Raw genomic sequence first — 12472 nt, forward strand, 5'->3', positions numbered from 1 at the left:
AGTTAATTTGGATATTCTCTTCAAATCCACAATTCAGTGTAGACTTACATAACAAAATTCAATTTGTGCTTCCTACCTCAATTATAACTTAATGAATATTCTGGCACCCAACTTTATTTTTTTATTTTTGGCATTGTCTCTTTCAGCACAATGGAGAATTTACAGTTCCTCTCAGTGATGTCTTATTGACCTGGAAATTCTTCCTACATGAGAAGTTGGACTTACCAGTTGAAAATATGGAAGTGATTGACCATTATGAGGACATTAGGAGGACTTACGATGATTTCTTAAAGAATAGTAATATGTTAGATCTGATTGATGTTTATAAAAAATGTAGTGTTTTGATTTCTAAGTGTGAAAATAATGCCAACATATCCCCTGTAAGTATTTTTTAAAATCTGTCTTAAATGAAAATTTGGCTAGATTTATTTTTATTTTAAATTACGTTATCAGCATTTATGGTAACTTGATAATGCTTTTGCTTTTCAGATCATGTTAGAAAATGGAAAATTTAGCTACCTGAAAGCTAGTTATTACTGGAAAGAAATATTTTGGTGGTAAATTTTGCTGAAATTCTGTTGTTATTTGGTTGAAATATAAGAACAGCTTTTTACTAGATCAAAAAATTTTAACAAAGTTATCAGTCCCAAATGTGTGATTTCTTTTTGAATTCATTTCAAGGATTGCTTTTCTATTTACTTACTTGGTTTAATGTGCATCTGTTCATTTTGGCATATGTTGTATAAATGCTATGACTCTTTCTATGGATTAATAATATTATTTTAATTAGATGGGATATCATTTTGTGAGGATAGTATAATGCAATAAACATGAAGTAATACACTATTCCTTTTTTTTAAACATATACACATATTCATTGCTTTATTTTTTTATTGAATATAAATTTTAAAATTAATGGAATGTTATCCTTTGCAGTTTGGTTTTATCTACATTAGAATTGGTATCTGGTTTGTTTTAAAATGTTGAAATATATTTCTTTATCTTAACATTTACTGGGTACCAATAAAGTAGTAATTAAATAGTGGTAATAACTAAATAATTGTAGATTTAGTCTATTTTCTAAGCTGTTAAAATATTTTATAAATATTTCTGTCTGATACTTGGGAATGGTGTTTTGGCTGCTTGTAATAGAAACCTCTGCAATAGCAGTGGTTTAACAAAATGGAAGTGTATTTCACTCTTATAAAAGGTATCTAAAGGTAAGAATCTGGGACTGATGTGATAGCTCTGTGATTATCAGATACCTAGGACTTTTCTGTCATTCTGCTCTTCCATCTTAGTTCCTACCCTCTGCCTTCAAGGTCCTTTGTGACAGCTGTTAGAGCTCCAGATCCTGTACTGGCATTCCTTGCATCAAGAAGTGGTAAGGGAGCACAGTATTCTCCTTTCCTTTTAAAGAGACATAGCTCTTTTGCTTCCGTGTCCTTGTCCAGAGCCTAGTCACATGGCCACACCAAGATGTTAGGGAAAATGTAGTCTTTTTTTCCTGCATAACATGCCAGAATAAAAACAAACTCTCTGTTACTGAGGAAGAAGGGGAGAGTGGACATTGGCAGGCAGTTTGCTGTCTTGGCCTCCCTGGGCTATAATGGAACCCTTTGTCCTGTTGTAACTTTCTAAGATGCACATGCATATGTGTACATGCATACCCACACATACACACCCTTACTATGGTGAAGATATTGTGAGGGAAGATAGTTTGGTTTTTTTTTTTTTTTTTTTCCTCTTTACCTATATTTTATTTGCTTGTAGAGATGATTTTTGACTACTTTTCACATAGTTAATTTAGAGGCTGATCAAACATAGTATTGGAACAACAAAGAAAATCTTCTGATAAGCCAATGAGAATATAATCTGCCTGAGGTTTTTGGGCACATTGTTTTCATCTTATCCTATGCCCCTGTTTAAATCTTCTAATAAGCCTCTTCATTTAAGTGAATCACCTATAGTTTGAGATATATAAGTCTATATTGGAGGGAGTTCTGTGTCTCCAGATATCAACATGTTCTTCTGCAGAACATCAGGAGTGGAGTGCAAGCTGCTAAGATGATAGTATGTGAAGTTGAAAATTTTCTGCATTTAAAATGAAAGATTTGATCTCTGATACTTGTTTAGGAAAATTTCCAAAGAGGAAAAAGTGAGCAGGCAAACATATCCCTAGATTGGTTCCTCAAAAATGCACTAAATATAACCCTAATTTATGCTAAAAGTGCCTTTAAAGATACATATGCTTATGTGTCTTCTTTGTTTTTTGTTTATTGTAACCTAAAGAAGGCAGTAATTATGAGGAACTTAGATAAAGGTAAGACAGGGAAGTTCTGGGAACCTTATAACTTGAACAATGCCCCTTTCCTCTGTATTTCGTACATTATAATTCCTCTCCTGGGGAACATGGATGCAGGGCCTGTGGATATCTGGAGCATACAAGGCCTTGGATTCTAACTAGAGTTTAAGAAGAGACAATTGGTACAGAGTTTGCTTTCTCATGAATTAAGCAATTATCTGGGGGAAATCAGAGCCCTGGGCTGAAGAGAAGAAATGGTAGCTCTTGAGAAGAGCTTAGCAGCCCTCAGAAATCTGGGGACCTTCTGGGGAAGGTTAACAAACGCTCTCTGTGAGTGTGCCAGGATTCTCTGTCTCTGACGAAGCCAAAACGTAGCTGAATGGATGGGTGTACTGTTGGTGATCCTTGAGAGACCACAAGAAGACTCTCCCTTGGCCTCAGCAGGTGACTGGCATCCTGTTTATTTCTCCACTGCTGCTTCATGAAGAGTAGAGACTATTTCAACTTCCGTTACTTGTAAAATTATCAACACTTGAAGTACCTCAGCATTCAAGGCTGAGCCCCAAAAAGCCAATGAGAAAAGCAATAGCCACCTAAGGAGTCCTAGCAGTTACAGAAAGATGAGTTATCTGAGAACACACATGCTCAACAGAATAGAACTGCTAGTGGAGAGTGACAACTTGAATCCATAAAAATAGTAAGTACTCAAGGAAATTCAAGGATAAACCTAAACGTGAGACTTTGTAGATGGAAAAAAAAGAAGAAAGTTTTCCCAATGCAACAGATGAACTCAGACACAAATTATTGTCCTGAAATAAATATTTAAAGTGCAGAGAGAAAAATCTGAAGTTCAAGAAATCGTGAAGGAAAAGTTAAGAAACTTGGAGGTTAGATCGAGAGGATTTAACATACAAATGATAGGAGTTCCAGAAGGAGATAAAAGAACAGATGCAGAAGAGGCCATGATTAAGTAAAATATTTCTTGAAACTACATCTATTATAATAAATATTTCTTTGATTCTGCTAGTTAAGGGTGTTTATGAGGTTCCAGCCTGTAATCAAGAGAAAAGACACATACTTACACATGTCCTGGTAAAATTCCTGGACTCTTTAAGGGTAAAGATAAATATTATAAGTTTCCTAGTGGAGAGAACAAGTTATTTCAAAAGAACAAAAATTAAATAACATGTCTTGATCCTCAACAAGGTATCCCTTACTAGCTAAGATAAAGGAAGGACTTGTGAGGCTATGGAAAAATTTAAAGAATGTTGTCTTCATACTTCAAGTGAAGACTTTGCCTTTTCAAAGACCGTAATAATTAAACAGATGAATGGGAGCAGATACGTATCTAGAGGAAGATGGTAGTGAGCAACAAAACTTGGCGTGTGTATGATAAGGATGGACTGGGGATATGTGTGCTGAAATGGAAGGCTGACACTAAGGGAGATTCTGATATTAGTTTAGAATTAAAATGGCTAAATGTTGTAGTTTGTTGGGAATAAGCAGGCATTACCACTTTTAAATGACAGTAGAGAAACGGGTCTGATTTGAGTACCAGAAAGTGAAGGTAATCATTAATGGAATGGAAAAATATGGTTAATAAGAGGATAAAAGTAGAATGAATAACAACTTACCTACAAAGTAAAGGTATAAATCAATAAAATTAATAGTGTATCACAGAAAATACATTGTGATTTTTCTGCTTACTTCAGAAAGCTTTATGCCATATTATCTAGAGTCCTTGTCAAAGTTTCAAGTTTAGGAACCCTTTTGCACGCTTAAAAATTAATTAGGGGGTGCCTGGGTGGCTCAGTTGGTTTGATCTCTGTGCTGATGGCTCAGAGCCTGGAGTCTGCTTCAGATTCTGGGTCTTCCTCTCTCTCTGCCCGTTCCCTGCTCGTCCTCTGCCTGTCTGTCTCTCAAAAATGAATAAACATTAAAAAAATAATAATAAAATTAAAAAATAATTAAGACTACAAGGAGATTTTGTTTATATGAGTTTTATCTGTTAATATTTATCAAAGATTAAAATTGAGATATGTTCAAAGTATCAGTAATTAAGATATTGATAATAAACCTATTACCTGTTTATGTGAGTAGTGTTATGAATAAATTTTTTAGGAATAAAACATTGTGAGAATGTTTTACATATTTTGTATTTATTACTTTTTACATTTTTAATAAATGTCCTTAATGTCATGTATGATAGAAAATAGCTGTTTCTCATGTCTACTTCTGTCTGGTATGTTGTTTTGATTGAAGTATATCAAGAAAATTCAGATTCACATTGATACATAGTTGAAAAAGGGTGAACTTCCTGGGTCTCCTGAGTGGGTCTTAAGGACCTCAGGAGTCCATGGACCCTCCTCACTGAACTGATCTAGAATATTGTACTTTACATGTCATTAAACATGAATATGGCTTTATTTTTTAAAGTTCATTTCTTTTGAGAGAGAGACCATGTGCAGAAGGCCAGAGAGAGAGACAGTGAGACAGAGAGACAGAGACAGAGAATTCCAAGCAGGCTCTGCACTGTCAGTGCGAGGAGCCCAATGTGGGGCTTGAACTCATGAACCTGTGAGATCATGACTTGTGCTGAAATCAAGAGTCAGACACAACCGACTGAGCCACCTAGGCACCCCAACATGAACATAGTTTAAACCAGAGGGTAATATTATCCGATTCAAGAAAATAACATTGTATTTATGGAAGAATAAACCTTTGCTTTTAACATCTCTCCTGAAAACATAAGAACCACAAGTGTGAGGACTACCTCTATTTAAGATTTTTTAAATAGTAAATTCTTTTTAAAAAGACAAACCAAGAAACAAACTTAACTGTGGGAGACAAACTGATGCTTACCAGAGGGGAGGTGGGTGGGAGATGGGTGAAATAAGTGATAGAGAATAAGGAGTGCAGGCGAGATGCACATCGGGTGATGAATGGAAGTGTTGAATCACTATATTGTACACCTGAAACTAATATAACACTGTATGTTAACTATACTGGAATTACAATAAAAATGAAAAAAAAAAAGTAATCGTCAAATTCTCCCAAAACAATTTTTCTGTTTAAAGACAATGAACCTGAATTATTTCATAAGATTAATTTTTTAAATATTGAAAAGTTGCACTGTATGTTGTCACTGGTCATTAAAAGTTTCTGGCTAGCTAATATTTAGAAAATGGGTATCCAGGGCTACCTGGGTGGCTCAGTCAGTTGAGTGTCCAACGTCAGCTCAGGTCATTTTCTCCCAGTCTGAGTTGGAGCCCCATGTTGGGCTCTGTGCTGATGGCTTGGAGCCTGTAGCCTGCTTCAGATTCTGTGTCTCCCTTTCTCTCTGCCACTCCCCAGCTGGTGTTCTGTCTCAAAAAAAAAAAAAGAAAAAAAAAAAAGAAAAAGAAAGAAAATAGGTATCTAAGTTGCCCTTTGTAGCAAAGGAGTAAAAGTCAAAACTTAAAAAATAAATAAAATTTTTTTTTTTTTAGTGAGCTTGAATTTTGAAATTCAAGTTATGAACAACAAAATCCCACTTTGCCTTTTAAGAAGTATGTATTGGGGAGTTATTTTAGTTATAATTTTGCAATGGCTGAGAGGAAAGTGGTTTGCAATCTCTTTAGGCTTTGTTAATTCAGTTTATACCTTCCCTCCAAGTTTACTCATCAGGAATGAGGTGTGTGAATACCTACATAATCTTGGATCGCTTAGAGCAAATAATAGGGAGATGTTGAGTACCATGGCACAGTGAAAACAAATAACCATATTTTTTTTCATTGAAATTCTTACTTTGAAATATGCTGTTAGGACACTAGGTTTACTTTTGTATAATCCCAAAATGAAGCATTTATTGTGTGCCTTAGGTCAGCATTTTGTCTTTAATTTTCTTCTATAAAAATTAAAGGCTCAGATTAAATTTGCAAGGTTATCTTTTAACTCTAAACTTGTGAACTCTATGAGTACAGCCATTGGAAACAAGCATTTTGTTAGAGAGTTTAATTCCATGTATATTTACTGCCAACAAAGATCAGGTAATAATACTGTATGCTGGGATATTAGTGACACTATGTAGAGCTCAATGTGAAGTATTTTTTATAGTTGGAAAAGCAGTTTATTATTAGCAACCTCCTGTGTTTCTACAGAGTCAACTACGGGATTTTCTGCTTGGGAGACAGTATGCAGTAGCTGATGAAACTGATCTTTATGTACCGACATCACCAATGAGTAAACACAACCAGGATAATGAAAAGGTACTGATAAATTGTGAGTAAATTAAAAAGCAGGATATGATCCTCTTCAAATCACTATGAATGTGATTGTATGTTATTTTTTTAATCAAAAATGTTCTTTAATTTGCTTAAATAAAGCTGTATTTGCAAAGAGTAATACGTTAGAGACTGGCAAGAGCATAGCAGTCAGTTTCTTCCTGGTTTCCGGCCAGGATCACAGGCACTGTGCAAAAATAGGTTATCATTCTAAGTATCTGAAAAGTAGTTGGAAGATCTAGGTTGCCAGAGTTCTTTGAATCTTTGTATTTGGTAAATTTCACAATTATGGTTTTAAATGAGTGATTCTTGGGAGGATGTACAATGGAAAAATCTGTTCTGTCCCTTTTGCAGAATAACTGATGCATCACAAATCGTGATAATAGAGTTTGTTGTACAAACAAACCACAGTGAAGAAACCACATGTTTGGTCTAATATAATTTACCTTTAGCTAAATACTATGCTAGGTACCTAATTGAATATAGTATCCCCTTACTAACCATGGGAGTTACGTTTATGAAAGTACCTATGGTAAATAAAATCACCATTGACAAGATAAAAATTTAGAAGTATTGGAAAAAGCAGTAAAATTACATTCAACATATCTAAATCCATCTTCTTCAAGTTAATATATTTGATGAATCACCTTCTCCGTTTTTTAGGAAACATTGCTAAAGCAGATTCTCCCATAAGTCCCATGCGATACAGATAGCCTTTAAGAAATATATTGACTGGGGCACCTGGGTGGCTCAGTCAATTGAGTGTCCAACTTCGACTTAGGTCATGATCTTGTGGTAAGTTCAAGCCCTGCATCAGGCTCTCTGCTGTCAGTGCAGAGATTGCTTCAGATCCTCTGTCTCCCTCTCTCTCTGAACGCCCTGTCAAAATAAATAAATAAATAAAACATTAAAAAAAAAAAAAAAGAAATATGTTCATCACTGCCCTCAAGTAAATACCTGTATACCTACTTCCTAGATTTACTAAGGTTCTTTATATTTGCATTTAATATTTTTTCTGGTTTATTTGAAAGTTGTTTCTGGCATCATGACCCTTAATACCTAAAATTCTTCAGCATATTATTTCCTGAAAATAAAGGCATAACTATAATATCATTATCATCTGTAAGAAAACTTAAGTATTCCCTATTATCACTTACTGTCTTCTCAATTCCGATTTCTCCATTTGTCCCCCAAACGGTTTTATAGCTCTTTTAATCTAGAATTCCCCTCCGTTTTTATGTTTTGTTTTGTTTTTGTTTTTGTTTTTTTGTTTATCTGATAAATTTCTCCTGGTATTACTTATCTTGTTCTTCTATTGCCAGTAAACTGGAGGTTTCAGCTAAAAGCTTGCTTAGATTGAGGTTTAACATTTCATAGTACATGCTTCTTAACTGATGGTAAGTATCACATCAGGAGACACAGTTTCAAGTTGTCCCAAATTGCCAGATCTGTCTAGAAAAAAGATGTAGTTTTTCCTTTGCTATCAGCAGAGATCTATGGGGTAACACTATGTAAATAACCTGTTTCCCAACAATCTTTTGCACATGCATTGATGATCCTTGTCTGACTCTGTTATTTCTTTAGTGTTTGCAGAATGGCAAATCTCTAACCCTGTCATGTCTTTACCTTGATTAGCTGCCATTTTTCAGTAAAGAAGAACTTATCTTATCAACTGAGATGAAGTATATAGTTCCCTAAAAAAGGCAGGGTCACTACTTAATTCTTTCTATTTCATTACCAGCTTAGGAGTTGGGATAATAGTTATTTAAGATGCAAATTTGATTTTTTCTATTTATCTTTCTCCTTTTTTATGTATTTATTACCTATGTACTCATGACTTTTTATTTATTCAGAGTTTTAAAATCAATTACAGTCATTAATCCTTGATTCTAAAATGGTAGATTCCCTTCATGCTGGCTTCTGTGTCTTTTTTTTTGTTTACATGCCCTATTAGACTTCTGAGCATTTACTTTTTTTTTTTCTGGTACAAGAAAATATTCCAAGCCCATCTTTGAATGTTTTCTTCCCAGACATGATTTTATTTAGTGATTTGTAACTATTTTCTCTTGCTTGAAATTAATTTTTCACTTACATTGTTTTTCCCTCCTGTCCCAAATATTGATAAAATGTTTACCAAATACCTGGTCTTTTCTCATTGGTTCTTAAAGAGTACATTCATATATATCAAGAGACTAGATCACTTACAGATCTCTTTAATTTATGTTACAGGCTCTACAGGGAAAAAACAGTAATTGTTATTGTGCCTTTTAATGAATAGAAATGAACTAGTTTGTGTAAAACACCTACGTGTTTATAATTTTGGCTTACATATATAAAATGTTATATCTTAAAGGGATATTCATGAAAAAAGATCATAGTATATAGAAACTGATGAGTCTTCACTGCAAGCATATAGTTTTCTCATTTAAAAATAACCATGATAGTGGCGCCTGGGTGGCTCAGTCAGTTGAGCATCCGACTTCGGTTCATGTCATGATCTCGCAGTCCATGAGTTCAAGCCCTGCCTCAGGCTCTGTGCTGATAGCTCAGAGCCTGGAGCCTGCTTCGGATTCTGTGTCTCCCTCTCTCTCTGCCCCTTCCTTACTTGCACTCTGTCTCTCTCTCTCAAAAATAAATAAACATTAAAAAAAATTTAAAAATACAACGATAGTTTCATTGGGTTAATCCTCTACTTTTATCTTTTGCCTCCTTGGATTGTTTTCCGAGAGTATTCTATCTAGTAGTTAGCTGATAGATTAGATTTTATGAGGACTATTAAAGTCACAGCCATCCTCTTAGCCATTTTGCATTTTACTTGCAGACTTCTAATTTTTCTTTTTGCAAAGTATTTTTGGAAGGCAATATATTTCTATTAAAATTCTAATGTGACTTTTTTGGGCTGAAGTCTTGCAAAGATATATTTTGATCACAAAATGTACCTTAACTAATGCCACGCCAGAGTCATTAAGTAGATGAATGGCATGAATTTGAGAAAAAATATTTTTGTTTCCTTATTTTATTTTATTTCATTTTTCCTAAGGTACTAAACTGCACTAGAAATTCTGAAGCAAGGAAGGGAAAAATGGAATAAAGGCCCAAAAAGAAAACCCTCAGTTAAATAAAAAATTCTACCAGTATATTAGTTCTAGTTCAACTTTTTGTTGTTGTTGTTATATGTAAGAATTTATGTATTGGCAAAGAAAGTAAAAAATACCTGTATAAATTGTTAATCTCAATCTAGCAAAAGTAACTTCCAAATTGAGGTTGAATATCTGCATTTCAGTAATAATTAAGGGATAGGAAAAGAAGCTTGGACTTGCCAGAAAGCTTAAGTAAGATTGTTCAACTTCTAAACAAACATTGCAAATACTTTGTGGTATGGATTGAATCGGTTTATTAAACAAATAAACAGAACATTATCTTTATTTTTGGTATCTTGGTAAAAGCTTCAATCTTGTGGATTTTTTCAATTTAGGCCCTTGCTTCTGGACATCATAACTGTATTTATGTGGAATGCTTTTCCAGAGAGCCTCTTTAAAACACACTTGCAAATACAAGAGCAGGGAAACCATAACTGCCATGTTATATGACCATAATGATAGGGATAGATTTCCAATTGTAGCCATGAGTTAAAAGAAACACTCTAACTGTGAGGACTCCAAAATGTTTTTCCCTGATGTTTGCCTAGCATCACAGATCAGCAGGGCAGAATTTGCTAGCCTTAAAGAGCAAGTTGTAGATGTGGTTTGTACCCAATAAGGATCAAATCTATACATATTGTTATATCCTCATTATTTTTGAACAGTAGAGGCACAGTGAGACAGGGATTGAATGAAATTAAATCTAGAAAGAGTAAAACAGTTTCTGATTACAGTGTGAATGTCACTTTTTCTCTGCTTTAATTTTTGACAAATGTGTTAGTCTTTTGAAATGTGAAGAGATAAGATAGAGGAGATTCATATGTTTTAGACAGACTATTCCACTGTGAAATTAAAATGGAAACTTTTGTATTATAGATTCACATGAAGTATTATGATTTACACTGAAAATAAAAATAAAAGGACACTTGAAATATAAGCAGAAAACCATGTTGTGCCTTATGTTATAAAATTTTAGGATGGATCTGAAAGATGATTTTATCTTAGAGTTGTACCTTAGAGTGATTTTCTTTTTAAGGCAATGTAATAAAAATACATGAGTGCTTATTCGATCTCAAGTAAGATTTTATCAGTAGTTTTCATTTTGTAATATCTAAAAGGGCCACATACATGTGTTAAGTTTTTTTTTCCATTTATCATTGAACAAAAACTAATTGAGAACCTATTAATAAAATGGACTGATTACCTGCTATAATGCCAGTCATTCTTTAAGGCCCTAAGGATGTATCATTTGCTGTCCTGGAACTCATGAAGTAGTAGAAAGATTAAGAAAACACACAATGTCAGAAAACGTTAAGGTCTATCAGGGAATTATAATTGGCTGATATGCAGAAATATTACAGGGTGGTAAGAAAGGGAGTACATGAATTGCTGTTTATATGGGAAATCAGGGAGCCTCTCTGCAAAGGTAACATTTGTCTAATATTTTTAATATTTAAGAAAAGAGTTTCATAGTGTTAATATTCAAACTTTATTTAAAAAATCAATTTTGCTTAAATTTTGAGTCCATATTTAAGGTAATTTTTTCCTGTCCAATAAAGTTTTTTTAAAGTATTTTTTAAAGTTTATTTATTTAATTTGAGAGAAAGAGAGTGAGCAGGGGAGGGGCAGAAAGAGAGGGAGAGAGAGAATCCCAAGCAGGCTCTGTGCTGACCCACGGTGAGATCATGACCTGAGCTGAAATGAAGAGTCAGTTGCTTAACTGACTGAACCAGTCAGGCACCCTCAATAAAGTTTTTTTAAATTGACCCTGACTGCCTACCATGTTTCAAAAATTGTTTTTCATATGATATTTAAATAATCCAAAAGCATGTTACCTTTAAAAGTGTTTTTAATATGTATATGAACTTGAGAGACTCTCTTAGTAATTGTCTATGACACTTCTTATTGATTTGTAATTTTTATTCGTACCTTTTAAAGCTTTCTTTTATGCTTCCTAATTTAAAATATGATTAAACAGAATATGGAGAAATTTTAATTTTAATTCAGAAAGTATTGGGGCATCTGGGTGGCTCAGTTAGTTAGGGATCCGACTTTGGCTCAGGTCATGATTTCATGGTTCGTGAGTTCAAGTCCCATGTTGTGCTGTGTGCTGACAGATCAGAGCCTGGAGCCTGCTTCGGATTCTTTGTCTCCCTCTCTCTCTGCCCCTCCCCCACTCATGCTGTCTGTCTGTGTGTCTGTCTGTCTGTCTCTCTCAAAAATAAACATTAAAAACAAAAAGATTTAATTCAGAAAGTATTTTCTTAGTTACAGATGATAAATTATGGGATCTTTAGCTATGTTGTCAGTCTCTGAAGGGTTTAATGAATTTCATGTTTTGAGAGGGAATTGAGTTTAGAATTCGTGGAGTCCATTTTTCTAAGGGTATAGGCAAGGAGAAGATTTCAGGTAAATAGTGTGGGAGCAACATTTAAGAATTAGTTACAAACAAGATTCCAGAGCAAGAAGATGGGGTGGAAGCAGTTGAGAGGGTGATAAGAATTCCATAAAACTAATTTAATTTTGATGAAATCCAATTTATCGGTTTTTTTCTATTATAGATTATGCTTTTGGTGTCATGTCTAATAACTGCCTAATCCAAGTTACAAAGATTTTCTTTTATGTTTTCTTCTAAAACTTTTACAGTTTTATATTGTACATTTATACCTGTGATCTGCTTTGAGTTAATTTTTACAAAAGGTGTGAGGTTTAGGTGGGGTTCATTTGTTTTGCATATGAATGATCAATTGCTTCTACACCAGTTA

General features: G+C 34.0%; 1 protein-coding gene across 9 annotated transcripts in view; it reads left to right on the forward strand.

Moving 5' to 3' along the window:
* Positions 1-12472, forward strand: part of LOC102971413 (PARP1 binding protein) — a 123755-nt gene that overhangs the window by 18082 nt on the left and 93201 nt on the right. For all 9 annotated transcript variants that reach the window (XM_042993036.1, XM_042993037.1, XM_042993039.1 and 6 more), the window contains exons 3-4: positions 147-380; positions 6445-6552. In XM_042993036.1, coding sequence (XP_042848970.1) covers positions 147-380; positions 6445-6552 — 342 coding nt within the window. The remainder of the gene's footprint in view (positions 1-146; positions 381-6444; positions 6553-12472) is intronic.

Source organism: Panthera tigris, chromosome B4, assembly GCF_018350195.1.
Source record: "Panthera tigris isolate Pti1 chromosome B4, P.tigris_Pti1_mat1.1, whole genome shotgun sequence".
In the NCBI taxonomy this organism is placed as follows: Eukaryota; Metazoa; Chordata; class Mammalia; order Carnivora; family Felidae; genus Panthera; species Panthera tigris.